This window comes from Podarcis melisellensis, assembly GCF_964234715.1.
Source record: "Podarcis melisellensis genome assembly, chromosome: 2".
Lineage (NCBI taxonomy): Eukaryota > Metazoa > Chordata > Lepidosauria > Squamata > Lacertidae > Podarcis > Podarcis melisellensis.
In genome coordinates, this window is record NC_138529.1 from 47,642,224 (window position 1) to 47,667,392 (window position 25,169).

Genomic DNA, 25,169 nt, shown 5'->3' on the forward strand with positions numbered 1-25,169 from the left:
CACACCGTGAAAACCTCCAAAATAAGAGAGGGGTAGTGACCTAAACGGTCAAATCAGATAAAAATTTGCTCTGTGAGCACAGAATGGCTCATTGCAGGCAGGGGAGAAGGAAGACTGGCAGTACAGCTGGAACTGAAGAGTAGTAGTCCATCCTGCAGCATGGGTGAAACAGACTGCTGTGTAACAACACCAGGCTCTCTTGAGCACAGATACTACTGTTTGTTCATGATGTTGTATCTTTAATACTGAATAAAGCTAAAGCATTCTATTGTTCAGATCCTCCTTGTTCAGATCCTGTAGTTCCCACTCTTTGATAGGGTTCTGGTTTTATCATGGCTGCAGTCCTCATTTTATCCTTTTCTCAGTGGTGTCTCAATGTTCCTCCATTATTCTGCCTCCACATTTCCGTCCTGGTTAGGCTAATGGAATAACAGCGAAACTGCTGCATGGCCTTTCCCCAACAATACATGTTTCTCGGTATAAAACGGAAAAATACAAATCCTGCCAGGCATGGGGAAAAGTATACTTTTGTCTTTTATGGCTGAAGAATGAATATTTGGAAAAGCATCACAATGGGAGAAGTAAGGCATCTCTTGTACATAACCTTTTCCCTAAAATCTTCAAGTCTTATACTTTAGAGTTAACCATGTGATATGCAAAATAAGGCTAGAACAAAGCCCACAAGCTGTTTAAAAACAACAGGAGGACAACTAAACAGAATCTTGTTTAAAAGCAGGCCAACAATATAATGAAATATGTACCCGTTTTTCAGCTGGTGGCGACAGGGATGGGTAGGTGTTGCTCCTAAAACGGTGCTGTAATACATGTCACCATTAAAAAGGATGGAAGATGAAGCGGCACCTCATTGACTGATCTTACCATCTTGGGAGGAACACATGGTGGCTAGAAGCTGTGTGATTTGCTTAGCATGTAGTGGTGGTAGTAACCATAGTCCCCTTACGTTCCTATTTGCTTGTGTTTGCTGTCATTGCCCTGTCAGCAAGGCGCCCGGTGTTGTCCCTCCTCTACATAGAAGCATCACTTTCATTTAGCGTAAGAGCCTCGTTGAGGACAGTGCACAGAAAAAGAGGAAGGAAGCTGAGGGATTGTGAGAAGAGCAAAGCTCCCTGCTGCAACTGCAGCAGTAGACAAACTTGCCTTGCAATTCACTTGACTCCATCCTTGAACATTACTGGGATTTTATCCGGTACCAAACAGCTGTTCTCCTGAATCAAGGCTACCCTAGCCTGCTGGACTTGTTGGCTATGACTCCTTGGCAAAAAACCGATAAGAAGATTGGAGTGGGTATGTATCATGCAAGCTCCTCTCTGGGGTTTTCCTCCTCTGCAGGATGTGGGGAGAAGTGCTGCAATGCACGAAGATAAATCAACTTGGTCAGCAAAAAACCCCCAAAGTTGAAACAACAAAATAGCTGTTTTGTGCCTTGTCTGATGGGTCTATGCTGAACACGCACATAAGGTTTCATTGATACTTGCTTCCAATCAATCTTTGCCTAGTGCTGTTTCACTATTCTTGTGGAAAGTCCTGTGGAACTAACTAAATTTGAAGCTGTAAACTATAAAAACAACCCTTTGTCTTGTGATAACCAAACTGGAATCTTAGACATTCGAGTTCTTCTTAGGCATTGACTCAGTTATGCAAGTTGTCCTCTTATTGGCTCTGTTATAAACAGGAAATGGAAAGGGAGCAAGCACATTTTCAGAAACAAACTATATGTACTGTGCTCCTGAGACTTTTGTTTTACTGGTTCTGGGTGTGATCTTTGGCCGCATCATGCAGTCACCTAGCTAGGTCTTGTAATTCAACATGGGATTTTTAAGCGCTGACATGATGGAACAAAAGGCAGGAAATAAATGTGCTAAATAACTGAACTTGTACTTATGTGTTCTGTAGATTGTTTAGTCCACTGCTTTTAAAATCATCTTGTTGAGATTGTTCATTCATTTTCCAGTGGTAATATAATTATAACCCACAGCAAACTACCAACTAATTACCATGAACTGTGCTGGGTTAGGAGACTTTCATGTGAGAAATCATTAAATGAGTGAACATGGCCAAAGCTTAAACATTCAACCCCATTTTGAAACTTAGGAAAGGCCGTAGCTCAGTGCATGCAAAAGGTCCCAAGTTCAATCTTCTGGTAGGCTGGAGGAGACTCCCGTTTGAGCCATTGCCAATCTGTAGACAATACTGTACAAACCTAGCTGGATTGATTGACTGTCTAAGTCAGCTGTGTATGTTCCTGTGGTGATGACAGGGCAATCTACACATTCTGATTTGCTTGATGTTGTATGAAATTATTTGGATTTCTGGAAGAAATGCCAGAAGCAAAATACAATTGAGTTTCAGTGCAATGATATAGTAACATTGCAAAATTATTCAAAACTCATACTAAGCTTGGTAGATAGCTCCTTTTGCAAAACTAAAGAACCAGGATACTGACCTCTCTTGTGAATGGTCAGAAGTCTCTTGCTGCCTTCTGAAAAGATTCTTGGGCTCAGTGCTTGAATTACTCTGAAAAATACTACCACATACAAAATACATAGCATCTACCATTGTCTGTATATGTACTGAATATATTTTATAATTCTACTTGTACATAGTTCATATCTCTAAAGAGCATATAATTTATGAGCAATCCTGCACTAACTATGGAAGATGAATCCTAGTCATCTTAAGGTTTTACAATTGCAGTAAAACAAAGGTGGAGCCTTTAATGTGTTGATACAAATAATTTAGTTGATGGTGCTCAAGAGAAATGAATAGAGCCAACAGTCACAAGAAATTTTATTTTCGTCAGGTAAAATCCAGTTATGTCTGCGTCTTACTTACACAAATGGGGACTTCACCTCAGTCTTCTCCCCACTGAGCCCCCGGAAGACCTGGAACTCTACTTGTGTGGCATATGTTTTTTCCGCTTGGTCTTTAGACCTAGAGTAGACCCACAAATTGTGCTAGTTTCATCATTAAGACCAGATGCCAAGATTTGCTAAATCACACAATTTTGATAGTCAATAGGGGTAAATGTCAACAAGCACCAATTACAATTCTTGCAGCTGTTACAGTCCATGGAGGATCTAAATGGTCAGGCTGAATTGCATTTTTAAATATACACTTCAGATTTAGCTGTAAGGAATATTGATGGTTCTGCTTATAATGGCAATGATTTGGGAGTTTTAATCTTTTTTTTAAAAAAACTAACTTTTTTCACATTATCACCGCATATGTTAATGGAGCATTCTTCCAAAAGAGATTTGACAGGCACCCTCACTTTTGACTTTCAAGAATCGCCTGAAGACCTTTCTAGCTGTTTCTTTTTTTTATTTTTACTAGCCACTCACTTTAATTTTTATCTATATTGTTTTTAATGGTGCTTCATACTGTACACCACCCTGCTTTCATAAAATGTTGGTATAGATATTCTTTTATAAATGGATTAAAAATAAATAGGAAGTGAGCAGCACATTTATCACAGTACAGTGGTACCTCAGAAGTCGAACGGGATCCGTTCTGGAAGTCTGTTTGACTTCCAAAATGTTTGGAAACCAAGGGTGGCTTCTGATTGGCTGCAGGAAGCTTCAGAAGCCATGGAAGCCGCGTCGGACATTCAGCTTCCAAAGAATGTTCGCAAAACGGAACACTCACTTCCGGGTTTGCAGAGTTCGGGAGCCAAAACATTAGACTCGCAATGCGTTCGGGATCCAAGGTATGACTGTATAGGTATCTTTTTGCTAAATGCTGTGGTGTTAGATAAATAAAGTATGGCACTTTAAAATTATTTTCATTTAAGTGGAGGCAAGTGTTGGAAAAGTTGGATTTATTTTTTTTTTTTAGGGCTGAGCAACTAAGGAGACTTCAAGAGTTTGAACTGGAATATAGGTGGCTAACCTATGGTCCTCCAGCTGTTACTGGGAGTTGGCAATTAGCTGGAAGGCCACATGTTAGTCACCCCCAAATTAGAAAATGGCTGTCCTGACTATATACTTGATTTGTTTGTTAAGTCCATGGAAACATTCCAAAAGTTCACACTGAAACCAGGCCAGGACTCTGAAAGTTTAGTTCTTTTTCTTTTCCCTGTTAGCATCATTGATTCTCCTCCAGGAGCTTTAAAAAACATGATAATGAAGCAAGCATGGGTCACAAGCAAGTGCCACAAAAGGAAGTTGTGAGACTTCAACTGTGGTTTATATATTCAATCCAGGACAGCGCTGAAAAAGTAATGTGAATCAGGTTTCATCTGCAGAGGTCCCATTCTTGTCCCTCTTCTATTTTTTTTGAGGGGTGTGTGGGGTGGGGAGATAGTATTAATGGATTATAATGCAGAGGGCGAGGGTTGGATTTGCTTCCCCCCAGACATGCAAATTAAAGAAAAGCCATTTCTTTCCGAGAAAATGTCTGAATTCCACCTCCCCCCATACAAAATGGAAGAGCACTTTGAAGAAATTTCTACACATATTCTCTACCGTTTTTGTTGTGGTGGAAGCTGTCCCCCCCCTTCCTCCCCCGGTGAATGATCCTCGGCCCAGGACACTGTGGAGCATGAAAAATGGGGATCAAGCTGCCAATACATTTGTGGTTGTTATCACTTGGAGAGGCAGAAAAAGAAAAGGTGCTATACTCTGCATGAGAAAATTGGATAATATCTCACCACCCCTGGATAAATTTGAAGGACCCCACCCTCATTATCTTGTCTACAAATAGAGGAGAGAGTTTTGATAGGCTATCTGTATCAGCTTCAATACAAATACAGTGGTACCTTGGGTTAAGTACTTAATTCGTTCTGGAGGTCCGTACTTAACCTGAAACTGTTCTTAACGTGAAGCACCACTTTAGCTAATGGGGCCTCCTGCTGCTGCCGCACCACCGGAGCACAATTGTGATGGGCTTACTATCATATTTCTGTGAACAAGACTGTGACAATACCGTGCCAAAATGTTGAACTCGACAAAGGTAGTTTTAACAGCCCTCAATAGGGGCTAATGGTTGGGAGATTGCTTTGTGATGGAGGACTACTCTAAAATGGTCAGAGAAAGGGACATCGGCATACCTTCTCCCACAGCACCCATAAACTAGGTTTCTCTGTGTAAAGAACAACAGAAATTGCAGTTGTGAGTAGGAGACTAAGGCAGACTGTGAGAGAAACAGAGTGGTCTGAGTTCAGTTTTGGGGGCTTTGTAAGCTAGCAGCACTGGGTAAGTGAGCAAGTGTTCCTTGCTACAGATCTGATGTAGGGTTGCTGTTTAAGCTGTCCATGACCACCTCTGCTCAACGTACCTATCAACGAATTTGTAAGTAAAGCACCTTATGTATCCAGTGATCCCTCCTTCCAAATGAAATCAAACCCAGGCAGTTCTCACTGCTCAGGGAAGTGGGACACACATAGCCACAACATGTTGTGCTAACCAATAGTAAAATCAGCTGTGGCATCTTAAGGATCAGTAAATACAGTGTGCCATGAGCTTTCATGGCCCGGAAAAGTGTTGTTTTCAGCTGGCAGACATACACACACGCACCTCTGCCAACTCAGGATGACACTTCCAAGTATTTGACAAGTGGCACTGGACTGCAGCAGCTTACGCCACAATGCATTTCTTTGACCTTCAGGTGCCACAGGACCTGTTGCTTTTTACTACAATAGACATCCAGCTGGGAATTGTTAACCGATAGGAGTTTTAATGGGTCCTACCTCCTCTTTGGGATTCAGGAATTTGTTTATAGTGCTCTGTATATCTTGGCTCCAACAAAACATACATGTTCCTGCTTTATTCCCCCTTTCCCTTTTTTTAAGTAAAGAAAAGAAACAGGACCTTTGTACTTTCAAATGACTTTAAGCTGTAAGTTTCCACTTACTCAGAAAACATCAAGCTTGCAAAACCACTTCCTTTGTCAGTTGGTTGATGTCACCATACTAACCCTTTGTAAAAAGAAAAAAGAAAAAAAAGGTACCACTGGGAAGCAATGCAATATTATGTTAACACAACCATGCTCTGAACTTTTAGGTTTTTTTTTCTTTAAATGAGCACGACGAGTAGTGATGGCTTAAAGGACAGAATGCACTCCCCCTCCCCTTCATCTGGTTTTTGAAAGCTTCTTTTAAATGCCAAAATCCATAGGAAATAGTTTAGTTGTTGGTATTTATTATTGTTGTTGTTTTGTTTCTTATACCCTGTCATTCAAATCCAGGACAGCTAACAATAAAGGTATAGCTTTTTTTTTTTAAGTACACTGTGTCAAGTCAGTAGTTGTTTGATTCTCATTTGTCTTAGATTGCTACCCAAATATTGGATCATGGAAATACATTATCTGCATATTCTAGCAAACCCCTCAACTGTCCCAATTAAATCGGGAATGGTATTTTGGGGGCTGTGCTCTCACGTGGAAACATGGCCCCAGAAGGGGCGCATTCTGGTTTCCGTGGCAACATGTTGGAGGGTATGGACTAGCAGTGTGCAAGTACCTGTATACCTTTATAGGTGGTCAAAAGGTCTTATCCTGAAGTCAGAAGTAGTTCAAAAGTGTTTTTGAGAGAGAGGGAGAAAGAGAACCTTAAGGTAAACTTTCCTCAGCTGCCAAGGCTACAGCCAGCTGCCAGGTTGGAGAAGGAATGGTGAGGAAGAACAGAACAAAAATGGAAGACAATGTGATGTAAAAGCTAAAGTACTTAAATATTAAACACTTTTAGGTTGTTATTTGTGAAACTGACCATTTTGTGGAAGGGTCACTGTTTTAACTTAAGAAGAATGGAATACAATGTACCACAAGAACAGCTTAATAAAACATGGCTATAGAAATTGTATTAGAACTAAATTACATCAAATACTCTGGATATCTGAATCTGAGTTCTAAAAGGGGTGGCCAAATGTGAGAACAAAATGCACTAAAGTTTTGTTTTTAATTGTTGCTGAGATATACTGTTTTTGTTTTGTTTTGTGGCTGCTATAACTTGAAACACCCTTCTGAGGCTTTTTCTGTATTTTGGCCAAAAGCACTGGAAAGAATGCCAAGATTGATTTCTGAATGGCAGTGAATTAGGGGGGACAAGAGGAGAACTCAGAACAATTTGAAGCTATTAAGTGTGTGTTCAGGACTTCAGTAAATTGCCGCTTTAAGGCTATTCTGCCCAAGCCAATTTATTTAAGATTGAAGACCCAATTCTCACTTTGGAACAAGTCTAATTCTCACTCCTATCTTCCAAGTTGATTTAATAAAAATTGCAGATTTAATAAAAATTGCTTTACAAATGGTATTATGCTTTGGCTTAGACAAGCGTACTTGACAGTATATCCAGAAGTGCTGCCAATGAGGCAGGCTGCCAATAACTATGGATGCTGTATTATTTGAAGTTTATGTGGTTTTATTCCTATAATTGTTTTATAATTGTTTATGAAGTATTTCATTAACCTTTGTTTACTGCTCTGGAGTTTTCAAAACAAAATGTTTTGAAAAATAAAAGCAGTTTTGAGAAATAAAACAGTAAACAAATTAAAAAGGTAGCTCTCTGATCCCTCATCCTCAGGTGCAAGTCTTTCTTAGTGTGTGATTAGAAAACAGTCTATAAAGATTGCCACACCCTTTAGTTGCTTTATTTTGGAGACAAGCACTTCAGCTTCCTATCTGCATATATTTCTTATGATTGATATTTCAGGTGTGAATTTCCAATTTCCACATTTTATGGAGATGTCTTTTGCAAGTGAGGCAGAGAACTGAACTTTCATATTCAGTTTATTTAATATTTATTGCTGTACTTCTGTTTAAAATAATGTTGACTCTCAAAATAATCTTTATAATCCCATATTAAGTTGGATCATATGCAATGCTAAGATATAGCAGGGCTGCCATATGTCCTGATTTTCCAGGACATTCTTGTAGCTTTTACTTAAAAACTCATCAACTTTCGGGTTGTCTTGGGTCTTACTTTTTGAAATATGACAACCCTAAGCTATTGTTTGGTGTTACATCCAAGAGCCTCAAAGGCTGGGCCTTCCTTTCCGAAATGGCTGTTTTGAAGAAATCAGAAGATTTTGCTTTCGCTTTCAACTGTCATTACTTTATTATGTCCAAAGTCAGACAGACTGTAGCTAGTCTTAACTATGGTTTAGGAAAGCAAGGCAATTTCAAACTGGAGTTGGTGGTTCTGGTTTGTCTTTTTAAAGCGTACTTTACACTAACCACAGTTCTTTGTTCGGATCTAGCAAGCTTCCAAATTTCTTGTCACTGCACCAAAGGAGGAAAAGGGAGTGGGTAGCAAGCAAGCAAGTTCAAGGCTTGCCCCAATAGCACCAAATTGTGGTTTAGCATCTTGTCTAAAACACAGCTCTTGTGTTTAAAATGTTAATTTGATTGAATCCATAACAGCTTATTCTGTATTTTCACAGCTTTAGCTGAAGGAGTGTTATTTTTAATGTAAATAAGTATATAGGGAATTTTTTATTTTGTCCACTGCGTCCGCCCCTTAGTGCTGATGTAGTACATGTTGTTGATACTATTTCTGTTGTCTGTTTAACCGTAATAAAGATTGATTGAGTGATTGTATTTTCACAGCAATATCCAATTTCAGAGCTGCAAGAGTGCCACAGCTATCTCTGCATATTGGTGATGTAGTCCATATACTGGAAGACTGTGAAGGTGAGAAATAATTTTTGGATTGTATCTTGCATCATCACATTGAGTTACGAGCTCATTGGAAAGAAAAAAATCCTGAGACAATGCTTTTATTACTGTTGTCTTGAAACATGCAGCCATCATGCCTGCATATTTAGAAGCATATTTGTTCCCTGAGTGCATTTTTGGTGAATTAATGAGACATTAATGAGATTTTACTCTTATTCAGATGTGACTTACCTCCTTACACTGAAACTGTGATGTCTGTATTATGAATACAATTATATGAGTTATTAGGAGTGAAACTTGTTTAACTTGCCTCCTTTTTTCCTGCTTGTGGGTTTTATGTGTGGGTTTTGTGGTAAAACCATCAGAACTAACATAAGCAGAACAGCACTTCGTAATAAATAAAAACAGCCTTAATTCTGCTAGTGGTTTTGGTTAAATGATAACCAGAAATGTTTTATCCATAGTTGTAGCCATAAAGCAGGCTTTGTAGTTTTTTGTAATGTGACAGTATTACAAACAACTATGCTTGTGGAGAGAGATACCAACATATGAACTCAAATAAACGTGATTTTTTAAAATACGATATATTAACTATGAAACAGAGGGAGACCTTCTGGTGCTCTTGTGCCCATGCAGCATGTGCACACTGAAATATTCAGTGTGACTGAGAGGCTGAGGAGCTGCAGTACTTACTCCAATTGATTCTCTAGTTTGACTGCAATTGCACATGTTTGTTTAGTTAATGAGTCTTTCACATTTCCTGTTTTTCCAATGCTTAGTTTGCTTTCCAAATGATATTGCCCAATGCCTCTGTAGCTTAGCAAGAGTCTAGGATAGGGTGGCCATACAATGTATGGTTAAGCAAGGTTGTTGGGTTCAGGCATGGCACCAAAACCATAGGTAAAGCAAGCTATGGCTGGTATGCCGGCAAGAAACCATGGCTTCTCATCATTGTTGCCAGAAAAGAAACCATGGTTAATCTGCTAGGCTAGGTTCGGACAAATCATATTTAGGCTAAACAAACCAAGGCTTAGTTATTTGTCTGAACCAAACCAATATTTAATTTGCTCTGGGCTTTTCTTAGTAGTGTTGTGTAATTTTAACCATTTGGTTTTTTTTTTTAAATTAAAAAGTTTTGTGTTGTAACCCACTCTGAGTTCAGTAGTAGAATAGTGAGAAACAAACAAACAAACAATCTCCATGGAACTGCCATGTTCTCCATCTGTTTGAAAGGCGGATGAGAAGCAGGAGAATGACCTCCTTCCTTGTCCTTCACTCTTCAACCAAGTAGCACCTGTGGTGGTAGTTCCATGCAGCAGCAAAAGTAGGTTTCCCTTATCTTGAAGCAAAAAAATGTAATTTTGCACAGTTCCTTTTTAGTTGAAAGATTTTTTTTTCTTATTCATTCTCAAAGGATGGCATTCTTTCAGGGTTTATAAAGCTTGAGAAAATGCAACTATTGGATTTCATAAATGCACTGTTAACATGTGAAGGTTGTGTGCTCAGAAATGAAACACAAAACTGCTGGACTGAAAGCCAGTACTGGAAAAAAATAATGAGATGGCATAGTTGATCTGAACAAAGGTGGACAGCCCCAGAGTGAAGTTCTGTAGGTTTATGTCACAGATGAGATTAACGCAGATATGAAAAAGTTACTTAATGTGTTTAGCATATTTCTTACCAGAGGAGGTCTCTCTTGAGCTACAAACATTGACATGAGATCCTTAAAAAGCATTTTCTTCAAAAGATAGTTACAGTGGTGCCTCTGGTTAAGAACTTAATTCGTTCCGGAGGTACGTTTGTAACCTGAAACTGTTCTTAACCTGAGGTACCACTGTGGCTAATGGGGCCTCCTACTGCCGCCGCACGATTTCTGTTCTCATCCTGAGGTAAAGTTCTTAACCTGAGGTACTACTTCTGGGTTATCAGAGTCTGTAACCTGAAGTGTCTGTAACCCGAGGTACCACTGTATTTCAGGGAGAGTTTAACTGACACCCCATAAGCAGCATTATGTCTGCAGGGTGTTTTCTTTTCTTTTTTCTTTTTGCCTTGGGTCCTGTGATTCACACATCATACCTTGACTGCCTCATCCTGTGAAGGATGTACTCAGTGGTGCACTTAGGTAATTTTCGACTCTAGATTTAATTTTCTTATGGAGGGACCATTTTTAGATGGTAATGTGTATTATGCTGCTTGCTTCAAAATCTGATAAGGCAGCTCTAGTGTGTTTGGAAGCCCTGGAAATCCCACAGGGTGTACTTCAAATATTTCCCCCTTGTGTATTGCCCTTCCCCATTCTCCAGAATTCTGACAGTTACCAAAGATGGATGAGTGTCTGGGTTCCTTATTTTGTTTTTTTGACCACTTGCCAGCGAGCTTCCAGGTTCAAAGAGGGACAAGCTAGGATGCCAAACAGGGGAAGTGAGGCACTTCTGATCATGCTGAACTGTCTCACAACAGTAAGAGTTCCTAGCAGCCGAAAGTTAACATCTAACGTTTGCCTTTTAGCAACTGTTCTCCAGGCCTGTGCAGAGCTTGTCTGAGGCCTGGGGTGGGAGTCTTGTTCTTGGCGTGACAGTGTAAGTCCAGCAGGCCATGGATGAGGCCTCCCCGGCATGCTTATAGCCCTCTGAGGCTTGGGGGCAAGTATATCTGGCTGCCCCCACTCTGCACAGGCCCGACAATATAAGTGATTAGCACTTTTAATGGCCTAACCCTATAGTGTTAAAGTCTGACTTTAAGGCTGACAAACATGGCCTTTTTGGGCTTTAAGTGTGCCTTGACACAATAATTAATACTGGTTGCTAAGGGAAATGATAAATTATGCTGAGCTTGATAGAATATCAGGAAGATTAAGGGACCAAGACGAACATAAATTTCATGATAATTGGAAGAAATATTTAACGTATATGGAATCTAAATCTCAGGTGACACTGGCGGGGTTGAAATAACTCTAACAGCGGGAAAGGCCTATGTAAAAGAGGTAAAAAGTACACGACTATATAATTTATTCGATATTTACCAAAGGAGTGGAGGGAAGTCCAAGGCTCAGTTGAGACTAACTCAGTTATGTATTTTATTTATGATTTGTGAAGTGGATATAATTTGTATAAGGTATGTGGTGGATTTTTTGTTTATGTTTTTCCTGTATATATGTGCAATATGAATAAAAATTTAAATAAAAAAAAGGGAAATGCTTGAGCTTTTTCCCATAGCAGAGAAGATCTGGCTATGCTGCAACATGGCTGTACAGCAGAGCTTCCGCCGTGTCCTGGATGCTGTCGGTGAAGCTATGCTTAGGCTCAGGTGGCTTTTCCCTCTAGGAAATGACTGTCAAAGCAATTCTGGCTCCCACTGGTAGATTATAGTCTAGTCCGACAGGCCTACAAGGCAAAGCAACCTCTGAAAAGGATGCTGTTGTGCCTCCTGACTGCAGGACTGAACAAGACATGAAAGCTATAATCAGAGCATGGGGGGGATCAGCTAGGAGAGAAGTAACATTGCTGCTCTCCCCTCAAACCAGATTATTTTGGCATGTTGCCCTCTCCCCTTCACTATATATACAATGTGGTTACATGTGAAGGAGAGAAAATTTGGGGGAATTTTAGGTAAGAAAAAAGGTAAGCGGGGAGCATGAAAGAGTTGCATTATATTATGCATACAGTGTGTGGAGAAAGTGGACACAGATAATTTTTTCTCCCTGTCATCATACTGAACCCCGGGGTTGCCCAATGAAACTGAGTATTGAGAGATTCAGGGCAGAAGTACCGGTACTTCATACAGGACACATAGTTAAACAGTGGTTTTTGCTTTCATAAGATGTAGTCATGGGCACCAACTCAGCCTTTTGAGGGGATTAGACAAATTAATGGAGAATAAGGTTATCGATGGCTCTGAGTCTGGATGGCTATATATTACTTCCGGGGCCAGATCAAACCCCAATGCTCTTCTAAAACCTTTAAAAAGGCAGATTTGGTTCATAAAAGGGATTTATGGCATGAACCCATCACTGGTGATTTTTAGAAGAACTCTTTAGATTTTTTAAAATTTGCACCCACTTCCTTTTTGTTATTTGGTGTGTCTTCATTAAGTTGTGTCCTGAGGATTTACTGCTCATCAAAGGGTGTAATGTGGATTTTAACTTTATTCTTTTTATATTGCTATGCTAATTGTGTAAATTTTGTATGCCTCCTTGCTTGGGCAATTGCCCTGAAAGGCATTTATGAATATTTTATTACGAACAAAGAAACAAACAAACAAACAAACACAAATACATACATACATACATACATACATACATACATACCAGTGATCCTCTTTCAACACAATTTAATCTATGCATACCAGGAAGTAAACTGCACTGTGTTCAGTGGGATTTACTCTCATGTAATCATGCATAGGATTGCTACCCTAGTTTTGCAGAAATTGAACGAATTGGCTCAATTTGGACATTGAAAATAATATAATAAGTAACTATGGTTTTGCTTTGACTTTTAGGTTGGTACAAAGGATACATTGTAAGACATAAAGGGGTAGAGGTAAGATTATTCTTATTGACTTTATTCTTTTTTGTTGTTGATTATCTGTTTGATTATTTTTTTTTGTAATAGACTATTATTTTAGTCTTTCTTTTTAAGTGTGTGGAGTTTAATCCTGAGAAGAGTCACTGAATCTATGTCAGTGGCCAATATTTCAATAAGGAAATGAATGTTTTTGTACTAAGAGAAAGGTAGATTAAATAACAAATAATGGATTGACCCGTGTCCAACTACTGGTAGTCGTATACACTGAAGGGATCATGTGTATCACAAATTGCAGTGCCCTTTAGCTAATTGAAACTGATGTAGCTGTTAAAAGCAAATTATGATATAGCACAAGATAAAAGTTGAAGATCCTAATAGGTTGGCTGAAGCCTAGGGACATACCTGAAATCTTTGAGCCAAATCATTTATTTATTTATTTGCACCAGGTTTTTTTAACCACACTTTCATTTAAGCACCCATGAGGCATCTCACAACACCAGAGTATAAATCACAAAAGTAAAAATAAAACCATGACAATAAAAACGTAGGCATAACAGCAACAGCAGTATGATAAGACATCTTTGTGCACAGGTAGAACACCACAGCCTCTAAGGAAAAAAATGCCTGCCTAAAATGGAGTACATTAGAACCAGTACTTTGATTGGATCAAGTCATGCCCTTCTGCAAATGGAAGGTCTTCCTGTTTGCATAAGGGATTCTGATCTAGCAGTGCCTCTTTCAGAGCTATTTTGCAGCTCTATAGCTGTGTATCTTCTAGTTCAGCTTTACCCTATTACTAACCGGCATCCCTTTATTCCTGCGGTGCCTAAGTTCCAGCTGACATCTGACTTTGTGCCTTTGTTTTTTACATTTAACAACCACTTCTTAAGTTGCTTTGTTCCCTTTGGTTTTCCCCCATTGACTCTGCCCATTAGGCTTATCCCCACATGACATTGAACGTAGCTGTAAGTACAAATGATTGTGTGAAAGAGCGTAGACTTGATTTGTACAGCTCAGTTATTGTGTACACAGACATTACATTTGTTGAATTTAACACATGAGCACCCCTTTTCATTTCCCCTTTCCTTCTTCTCTTATGTGCCGGTTTAAATATTTCCCTTTCCCCTCCCTTCACTGACTAGCATTGGCATGAACATCCTGGTTTGTTTAAACTTGAATTCCCCTCAGTTTAGATGAAACAGTGAGCTCAGGTTTAATGTCAGGATAATCCAGGATCTGAGTGACATTTCAGTTTTTCAGCTTGACTGCCGATCACAAGAGGATATGTGTATCATGTGTTGTATTAAAGAGAAGATTCACAAATGGATCTTAGGCTACATGTTCCATCAACATGATTAGCAATCACGTGGTTAGCATAAAAATTTAAATATGAAGCAGGATATGATGGTCACTGCAACACTCTGGGAGAGAAGGTTTAAGACTCCTCTCTCCAGCTGCAATCTCAGCAAAACCACCCCACTACATGGTAATAAGCATTAGGAAAAAATGCTCAGTGGCACCAAGGCTTCAGCTACCTATCCTCTCAGGCTGTGGTGCTGATCAGAATTGTGGTCTCCTGCACTGGCCTGGTATTTAATTTTTAAGAACCTAGCGTGTGACTGCTAATCCTCCTGTGTAACTAAATGTGTTGTTAGGCCACCAGACCCACAACTTGTAGACAGAACCATGACAAAGATACTTTAATACATAAACTCCTCTTGAGCCTCGCAGGTATTATAAAATATTATATGAATGGAGATGCTACCTTGAATGTTTGTACTTTGGTGAAGTCAATGGTTCCTTTAGATGGAGACTACTTCTCCAGTTTCTCCAGTATTATCTCTTCCAACTAGCAGTGGCTTTGAGGCCTCAGGCAGAGCTCTTTCAAATAACTGGCTTTTTGAAACATTTAGCAAGAGATGCCTCTGGCTGAATCTGCATAGCTGTCAACTTTTCCCTTTTCTTGCGAGGAATCCTATTTGGAATAAGGGAATTTCCCTTTAAAAAAGGGAAACGTTGACAGCTATGTGAATCTGGGACCTTCTGCTTGCAAAGCTCTACCACTCAGTCAAAGAAAAAGCTGGTGTATGGAACCAACACTTGAGTCAGGCATCAAGAAATAGTTGAGGATGAAGAAAATAGGTGGACGTTCGTTTGCAGTGGACAGGACTCTATGAGCAACCCTGGTAATGTGTGAACTTGATCTGATGCCCTTCAGATGTTTTGGCTGGCTGGAGCTGCTGGGAGTTGTAGTTTAAAACATCTGGAAGGCCCCAGGCTGAGAAAAGTGGCAAATGGTTAATAATTTAACTCCGTACATAGTAGTTGCAGCTACATGAGAATAAAACTCACCAGAATTTTATTCCAGAACCTCTATATATCAACCTACTTTTGGTCCTTTTAATTTGTCATAGAAGAAATGTTCGGTACAATATAACAAATGTGCTTTCCCCCTTCTTCTTCCATTAGGGAATATTTCCAAAATCTTTTATCCACATCAAAGAACTTTCTGCTGAGAAAAAAAGGTATTTCATTGAGATAATTCTTTTGAGGTATATGTCAGCGGATGGGAGTATTATAGCTAAAATCCCCCATGTGATTGATGCTGAACAGCTTGGCGAAATAATTTCTGTAACTAATGCTTGAAAGGGTCCTTTGCTAAGAGTGATCCTTATCGTCTGATGGGAAAAGCTAGAATGTGCACACCCAGTAGCTGATAGGCAAAAGATTTGTAAGGTGCCCTTTCCTAATGACAAGGAGGGTGAGGGGTGCTTCTGGGTGGTGTTGTAAGTCAGGTAACAGTCTGGCATAGTAGGACCCTGGACTGTTCCAAGTTAGCAACTTGATTCAGTGTTATCTGCAACCAGGGCTGGCCCACCTATGAGGCAAGGTGAAGTAACTGCCTCAAGTGGCAGGATCCACAGGGGCAGCAGATCCAACCGCCAAGAAATGCCTGCTGTTGCTGCCACTACACTACCCCCTTGATCCCAATGTGGAACTTTACCCCCTCCCCCCATTCCCCCCTTCTTCTTTGAAAGGTTGGGGACGCCATTTTGTTGTTCATTTCAGGTGCCAAAATTATTATTCTTTATTAAATGTGTATACCACCATTCATTTGTAGATCTCAGGGTGGTTCACAGCATAAAAATACAATAAAGTGTCTCCGAGACTTATGTCCCTCTTAGCCAGACTAACCCCCTTTGCTTCTGCCTCCTTCCTGAAGAATGGAGAGCCTTAAAGGGGTAGTCTTTTGGTCTGGAGCCTAATACTCCACCTCCTTCCAGTCAGTTCCCTCTGGTGTGCTGTGCTGGCACGAGTGAGGTCCTTGGTGTAGAGGGACTTTCTCACAGAGGAAATCAGCCTGGCCAGAGTTTCTGTGTGGCTGTTTTCGGGGGCCTCTAGTTCGGAAATGTGAGGTTTAAGAGGCTCCAAGCTGATTGGCTCAGCCTTGGTGTTAGGCCTGGGTCCATCTGTGTCCATCTAGCACCCCCTGTGTATTTTACCATTGATCCTTCTGATCTGGCTGACCGTTCCTTCTCTGGGCTGGATTCTGGGCTGCTGATCAGGGTGGGAATCATGCCATTAAACCACTGTTTATCCTTTTGTTCAGAAATGCAGAAAATGTAATACCTGCTGAGATTCCTTTGGTGCAAGAGGTTACCTGCACACTTTGGGAATGGGGCAATATCTGGAAACAGCTCTATGTGGTAAGCAATCCCTCCCATAGGTCTATTACTTCAAGTATTTTAAACAAAAAGTACCTCAGATGAATAAAATTATTGATTGCAGGCAAAGAAGACGTTAACAGGGTTAGGTGCTATGTTAGCCATATTGTGTAGGCTTAATTATGGATATGCCAGGTGTTTAAGACAGTGTTTTGTCTTTCATTTCATGAAAAGAACACTCCTTTGAAAGAGACTATAAAGAATCAATCCCTTCACTGAAGAGTTTGCTCTTTTGTTAAAAGCCTGCCAGTATAATTCCACTTTGAGTTTTATGCTCTTTCAGTCTCTGACTGACCTTTAATACGCAATGCAGGAATGTGCTCACAGTAGGAGGTTGAAGGCACCTGTAATTCAGAACATACTACTTTTTGCTTATAGGGAAAAGCTGCTATTATATATTTCTAAACAACTTGTCTATTTTTAATGTGTTCCGACAGCCTACCTAATTCAAAGAAAGGGACTTTTGCGTGCCAAAGGACAGCACTACTGCACAGTGTATTTAAACCTTAACTGGAAGTGCCATTATTATAAATAGCCTCTCTATACTGCGGGTTTTAGTTGCCACAATTAGCACATCTGGTGAAAGCAGTGTGACTCAGTGGCTATAGCACTGTCAAAGGCACAAATAAGAAACCTAAAAGCTTTTTCCCCCTCTTCTAGCTGAATTTCACCAAATAAAAGATCCATCACACACACAAAGCCAAATTTGGGGGGAGAATCATTGCAGTGGGTGTGGTACTGCAGGGGATCCCATGTTCCACTTAGGCCATGCAAGACTATTTCTTCCCTTGGTGTGGTGAGGTGTGACCTAGCCCACCTTTTTCTGATTGGCAAGCTTGGCATGATGGGGTTTAAGCTGTGCTGAGTGTAAGGGCGGAATAGGAACATAGGAAGTGACCTTACAGTGAGTCAGGCCAAAAGCCCATCTAGCTTATCATTGTCAGCACTGACTTGTAGTGACCATTCAGGGCTTCAGGCATGGAGTCCTTCCGAACCCCAGCTGGGGAAGCCAGGGATTCAGCTGGAGACCTGTGTATGCAAAGCAGATGCTCTACCAGTGAGCTGTGACCCTTCCCTGTGGGCTACACCCACAATCCTGGGGAAACAGGCTTGCCCTTGTTACCTCCAATTTTCGCTGTTGTATCCCATCTCTCTGTCACCCTGTAGCATGAATAATATGCACCAAGCCTTTGTAAAAATGATAACATTGGTTTTATATGCACTGATTGGTTTGCAGCTTTCGAAAGTAGGATAGTTTTGCTTTAATACCAGAGCAAAGATCCTTATTTTTCTGCAGTCCAATAATTGTTTAATCCCTGGAATAAAAGAATATAGTATTTGAAATTTCAGATAAGTTGACAACTGAAATGTGTTACGTGTTTCAGGCAAACAAGAAGGACCGGTTTCGACAAGTACAATCTATGATGTGCGAGTTAATGGAGTGGAGGTCTCAGCTTCTCTCAGGGACACTGCCCAAAGATGAGCTCAAAGAACTGAAGCAAAAAGTCACTTCCAAAATTGACTATGGCAACAAGTAAGTTCTCTAGTTCTGGCTTACGGCTACTGACACAGTTCAAGTCAGTGCTGCAAGTTGGGATATTTCAGAAATGTTAACAATGATTGAGTTGGGTTTACTATTGCTTTCAAAAATGAACTCATAAAATCATAGTGATGTCATATTGTTCTAGGCAGGCATTTTTTTTAATTTAGATGTGTTTGTGTTTAATTTTAAAGTGTTTTCATTCTTAAGATTTTTCACAAGGCCCGTCAACCAGTATATATAAATTTGAACACCTGATGTGCTGTCTTGTTTCATGGGGATGTAGACATTTTAAAAGTGATTCCTAAATGCATATTAAAGGATAACATATTTAAATATCTAAAGACTAGCATGAGCTTCAGATTATTTAAATGCTAAGTGACTTGGAAAGGTATGCTTCTATAAGATGGTTGATATGAGCTCTAAAAAACAAATAAAGTTACTGATGTTATTTCCTCTTTATGCTTACAGGATACTAGAGCTAGATCTGATAGTTAGAGATGAAGATGGGAATATCTTGGATCCAGAGAAGACCAGTGTCATCAGCCTCTTTCATGCTCATGCTGAAGCTACTAACAAAATCACAGAACGGATTAAAGAGGAGATGGTATGAAGTTTACACACCCATTTCTGTGCTTTCAAGTAGAAGTTTCCTTTCTCATAGTAGGAAGGTTATTACATGAGAACCTTATCGTTTTCTGGTTTTAGCCAGTGAAAGCTTTTTCATCACCAGATTGTGTACATTGAGAATGTTTCGTATAAAGTGTTGTTACTATGTACTGTATTGTTAATCTTTTATTTAAGTTTTCAGCTGCAAAGGATACCCCAATTAGCACAGATCACTGCTATAGAGACAAAAGAGAATTCAAAGTCTGATATGGTGACAAATAAGAGTTCAAAAAGTTAGGTGGTTATCTCTCGCTTCCTGCTCTCCAAGATCATTCCTTTTAGCCAGCCAAGTAGCCTTATTTTGCATTTGGAACTTACTTGATCATCTGTTGGTGTGTTAAAAAGCTTCAGTCCTCTTGAAGCAATAGCTTTCCAGGCTCATTATTACAGAAGCAGCAATTGCACCATCTAAACTTTGACACTTGGATAAGTAAGCGGTATATAAATAGCAGAAATAAAATAAACAATAACAATGTCAGGTCTATTCTTGCAGCCTAGTTCCACAGTGACATGCTGTGCTACTTCTGTTCTTTATAGCCCAGGATTAAGTTGCCAGTGCATCTCACCCTCCTTGAGAAGACAAACTTGGTGAGCTTACCTGTAGCTGGGTGGATAGAAGTCACTATCTACTGTAAGGCTTGAGCCCACCCTTTGAATTAGTGCTTAACTTGTGTGGAAATACCTTTTAATACCCTCAGATAGTTATTTAATGTCATTAATAAGTAACAAAGACCAAGCATCATTTTAAAAATCAAGTGCACAATAAATGCCACGTTGATAATCTGATAGTGCATCATAAATTATTGTATAACCAGCACATACAATGCAAAATATCTGTTCTATTGAAAATGCACTGCTGGTTATCTGTACGTATTTGAAAGTATGTTGGACTTGGAAATGATATGTTGCCCGGTGACCTGCTTCCACTGATGAAGACCTCTGTCAGAGGAACAGAAAGGGAGACCATCTCCAGTTTTTCATCACGTCCCCCCCCTAGCAACCCCTCCAAATCTATTATGGAGGATAGAGGAGACCTTCTGCAGCAGGGAATTGCCGCCCTCCTTGTTCCACTAATGGATGTTTTGCACTGGAGGAGGAACACCCATTGGGTGCCACCCATTGGCTTCTCAAAATATTCACAAAAGCAGGGCATCAATTCTTGAATTTGAAAGCAAAGGTTAAACCTGCACCTAATAAATATAGTGGTTCAAGTTGTGTACTGTGGCCAAAATGATGCATTACTGTAAAACCTAACACAGAGGAGGAGGCAGGTTCAAGGTGTAGTTTGGATAACATTATCTTCTTATGATTTGTTCATATACAGTCAAAGGATGAATCTGATTATGGGACCTACTCCAGAAGCTCTTCATCACCCACTCACAGTCTTTACGTTTTCGTGAGAAATTTTGTCTGCAGAATAGGAGAAGATGCAGAACTTTTCATGTCACTCTATGATCCCCAGAAGCAGACAGTTATAAGGTATGCTGCTGTTTTGCTGGTGTGAGGTGTCAATCTTCCTTGCCAAGCTGACAAGTGTTTTTAGGATAAATGTGTGACGTCTAAGAATGATCCCTTGAAAATGAAAACACACACACATTTCACGGCTTAAAGAGATTGCAAATTGTCAGGTACTTTAAATAGACTTTCACACTATCAATGAGAATTTTTGCAATTGTAATTTCAGTGTTCATTAGGTGTTTGGAACCTTAAGGGAGAGAACAGTAAAAGAATCGAAGACAGAATGAATATTCATACTATAAAAGAGAAGGGAAAAAGATAGAACAGAAAAGGAAAAAACCCAAAATGTCTACAATTAACCATTCTAAGTAGCTCTGGGAGGAAGAACAATATAAAATAAGCAATAAATAAATTATATTAGTATGGAATTCAATTGCATGATAAGCATGTTCCAAAATGTTAAGGAACGAGGTAATAGTTATTTATTACATATCTTTAAATGTGCAAAAATAAACTGAACAATGGAGCTTAGGTGAATGTACACTGAGTACACTGAGAAGCTTCAAATGACTCTGGTGGCTTGCAGCATTTGAACTTATCCATGCTAGTGAATTCTTTGACAGAAGATTTGGAAGGTTTAGTAGAAGTAGTATACCTAAAATACAGAGCCAGTAAGACAGCATGATATCTTGGAAACCACCATTCTTTATTGCTTAGATCCAGACTTTGCTCCTGCTGACTGGAGCATCTCCTGAGTGGAGCTGTGCTTGGGGGAAACCAGGCTATGAATCCAGGAACTGACCAGGATTGTTTCCTCTGAACCCATCCACAGGATCCAGTTATAAAATTTCACAACAATACTGAAGAAAGCTATACTCTTAAATATATAAAGTATTTGCTTTTATGCTATTGTAGAACTAAACACATTTGAGTGCTTTTTTTCTTCTAGTCCATGCCTTGTGCATTCTTCTTTGAATTTGTTCTCATTTTTGCACCCTTACTACTTTGTAAGTATTTCCAGGAAAGTGGCCTTTGAACCCCTTCTTAGTCTAAGATCCTGTGAATACTTAGCTAGAAATAAACTCCACTGAAGTTAACGGTATTTATGTCTCAGCAGCCATGTGTAGGATAAGACTAGAAGGAAGATACTTTTATGTCTCAAAACCATTAATGGGGCCTTAGCTGCTTATCCATTATAGCATTTTTTAAAGTGCAGACACAATATATTTTCCAACCTTATTTCTTGCTTAATTATCTAGACACCAGCCTTCATGGCATGCCATTATTTTGTCTTTAGAATGTGCTTGTCAAAAGCAAAGAATGGGGTATATATCTGAATAAGAGTCAATTTGTAGAAGTGGCATTGTCAGGTGTTCAGATTTGTGCAGAGCAATGTGTATTATATAATGCTATTCGCCAATTATGCTTTGTGAAGCTATTAGATGACCCAGTCATACAGAGTATAACATGATGTGTTCTTTTTAAACAGTGAAAATTACTTGGTGAGATGGGGGAGCAAAGGTTTTGTGAAAGAAATCGACAATTTCAACAATCTGAAGGTGGTTTTCACTGTGAGTAGCTTGTATCTTTACTATAGTACTTAACTGCCAGTGGCATTTTTCTGGAAAGCTTATCGAATCAAGCATTTTTCAAATTTTGTCACATCTCCAGGATGTTCTGTTCTATATTTTAAAAATTGCTAGATTTTCAGGAGACAGGATAGAGTTTAGTCCTGATAGGTGGTCTGACTTAATATACCTAATATATGCAGAACTGTATGTGGCCCAGGTTGAGAGATGTCTTAGTCTGCAGCCCTATATAAATTTACCTGGAAGAAAATGAGAAATGTATAGGATCGTACTGTCAGTATGCTCATCAGCACAATGATAGACACATGACTATGTTTCTGAAAAATTATTCAGTGTATTATCAGAAAACTAATGCTAAAATAATAAACAGCAACATTTCTTAGCCAGGATACATAGAGGAAACATTTCCACGCATCTGGAACATTAGTTCCAAGTCTAAATCCTTGGGGGTCTATGCTTTATTAAACTGCTTTGAATTCAACTTTGCTTTCAGCTCCATTTGCACTCTTCATCTCTTTCAGGATGAATAATATGCCATTGTATTTTGCTTACATTAGATACATGACCTAGTAGAATAGATGCTGGTCAGGACTCAGCAGTAATTGACCCGTATGATATTAGCTTGTTCGTAGCTATATTTGGCAGAAGTTAATACTGTAGTACAGGGGAAATACCTCTATTAATCTTGTAGACAGATGTTACACTAAACAGAAGAGGTGATTGAAATCACTGAGACATACAATCCCTATTCTGATTACTCAAGGACATCAGTAAATTATTGCTTATGCATATCACCCAGGGAAGAAAAAAAAACCCCTTATTTGTCACCAAGGGACCAATAATATTCCCCCCCTCCAATACAAGCTTAATGAACTTGTGGCTGTTCAGTTTAATCATGTTTAATTTTAGAAAAAGCAGAATGCATAGAAAACCCAAGGCCAGTCAGCGAAACCTGTGAATACTCTTGTTCCAGGAAGCTTCTCTCTTAGAACCAGATACTCTGCAAGATTTCAAGACTACTTCTTGAATTCCCCACACCACCCTCCCCAGTTTAAAAAGCAGCTGGGGGATTGGGCTGGTGAATTTTTGAAAGGGACATTTCTATTTATCTCCTTAGTTTTCTTATCAAACTCTTGAAACAAATCCTCAACTACAGTTTAACTTTGGATGAGTTTAAAAATCGGGGTGTTGTTTTTTTTTGCAGGGGGCGGGGGTTGAGGGTGGCATGTGAAACCTCCAGCTCAGAGCAAATGAAAAGTTGAGTATGAGGATTGCATCTGCAGTCTTTTAGGTTGCGACCCTAATATGCTTACAAAATAGTGTGTGAATGAATTGTATATAAAGACTTCTGAAAATTCACCTTCATTTTCAGAACTCCGAGAGATCAATACATTCGGTTCCTTCTCTCTCACACACCCCACATGCCCTGTTAGAAAGGTCAAACTGATTCTGATGTAGCTCGTCATTTGCTTCAGTGAACTTGAAAGTATTTTGAAAGTGTTGGATCAAATTGGGTGAAGGTCTGCTGATTGATTGATCATGCAGTGACTTATTTCTCAAGGTGCTTCACTGACTCCACTTAGCTTCTTGCTTTGAAGTTGATGCATACTTTGAATCCAGATTTCATGTCAGTCAAATCCAGTTTTCTGAACTGATGTTTTCCTTTAAATGAAAACATTTCCTTTCCATTATGGACATATTCTTGCACCACTCTTTGTACCTATACATTATGAATCTCTACATGGTATGAAATTTCATTGTGACTCTTGTAATTGGTCTTTGATTTCACAAATATCAGGATCTTGGAAACAAGGATCTCGGAAGAGAAAAAATTTATTTGATTTGCCAGATTGTACGGGTTGGAAGAATGGATCTTAGAGACAGTAATACAAGAAAATATACCCAGGGCATAAGACGACCTTTTGGAGTGGCAGGTAAGAAAATACTTGGACAGGATCCAAAGAGGGTTGCATGGTCTTCCTCAGGTACACTGCGGCTTTTAAACTACTTTTTGTCTTTTAAAGCCCCGACCCCTAAAATGCTGCCCTGAAAGTTTCGGGTCCTCTAAAGGGGCATTGTATTATGCATAAAGGGCTGCCAATGGATGTGAAAATTGGCAACATTGTTCCTCCCCACCCTGTATGTGGGAAGATACGTGGGGCTGTAACTGGCTGTCATATTCGGCATACACCCATTGAAATGTTTCAGTGGGTCTACTCTAAGTTTGTCATAGTTTGTCATAGGCATACAACCACTGGTGTAAGGTGTCTCTGGATCATGACTCTGCCCCCCCTTTAATGATGGTAGGTCAACATGAGTCAGTGTGATGCAGCAGCAAAAAACCCTAATGCTATTCTAACTGCATCAACAGAAGTCTAGTCTCCAGATCAAGGGAAGTAATAATACCACTCTGTTCTGCCTTGGTGATACCACACCTGGAATACTGTGTCCAGTTCTGGGCATCACAATTTAACAAGCTGGAACTTGTGCAGAGGAGGGCAGCCAAGATGATCAGGGGCCTAGAAACTAAACCTTATAAGGAGCACTTGAAGGAACTGTGTATGTTTAGCCTGGAAAAATAGAAGAATGAGAGGAAATATGATAGCCATCTTCAAATATCTTAAGGGCTGTCACATGGAGAAGGGAGCATGCTTGTTTTCTCCTGCTCTGGAGGGCAGGATTAGAACCAATGGCTTCAAGTTGCAAGAAAGGAGATTCCTACTGAACATCAGGAGGAACTTTCTAACAGTAAGAGCTATTCAGCTGTGGAACAGACTCCCTGAGACTCTCCTTCCTTGGAGGTTTTTAAACGGCGGTTGGATGGTCATCTGTCATGGATGCTCTAGCTGAGATTCCCGCATTGCAGGGGGTTGGACTAGATGACCCTTGGGTCACTCCCAACTCTATGATTCTATGAAAGAGTCTAGAACTGAAGAAATAACTGAAGTCAATACTGGACATTAAACATGGAGTTATAACTGCTCTGCTCGTGGAATGCTCATAAGCGAAACTAAGAAAGTGGCTACCTAAATTT

At 39.7% G+C, this 25,169-nt stretch overlaps 1 protein-coding gene across 5 annotated transcripts in view; it reads left to right on the top strand.

Moving 5' to 3' along the window:
- Positions 1 to 836: 836 nt before the first annotated feature.
- Positions 837 to 25,169, top strand: part of DOCK2 (dedicator of cytokinesis 2) — a 252,567-nt gene continuing 228,234 nt past the window's right edge. The window contains exons 1-10 of one of the 5 annotated variants that reach the window (XM_081899107.1): positions 837 to 1,305; positions 8,563 to 8,646; positions 13,129 to 13,169; positions 15,624 to 15,679; positions 16,765 to 16,861; positions 18,265 to 18,413; positions 18,891 to 19,026; positions 20,413 to 20,567; positions 22,036 to 22,117; positions 23,934 to 24,069. In XM_081899107.1, the coding sequence (XP_081755233.1) occupies positions 1,266 to 1,305; positions 8,563 to 8,646; positions 13,129 to 13,169; positions 15,624 to 15,679; positions 16,765 to 16,861; positions 18,265 to 18,413; positions 18,891 to 19,026; positions 20,413 to 20,567; positions 22,036 to 22,117; positions 23,934 to 24,069 (976 nt within the window). In that variant the 5' untranslated portion in view covers positions 837 to 1,265. Of the gene's footprint in view, positions 1,306 to 8,562; positions 8,647 to 10,662; positions 10,806 to 11,891; positions 11,938 to 12,170; positions 12,252 to 13,128; positions 13,170 to 15,623; positions 15,680 to 16,764; positions 16,862 to 18,264; positions 18,414 to 18,890; positions 19,027 to 20,412; positions 20,568 to 22,035; positions 22,118 to 23,933; positions 24,070 to 25,169 lie in introns of those variants that run through there. The other 4 variants (XM_081899111.1, XM_081899110.1, XM_081899108.1 and 1 more) reach the window with 4 other exon arrangements.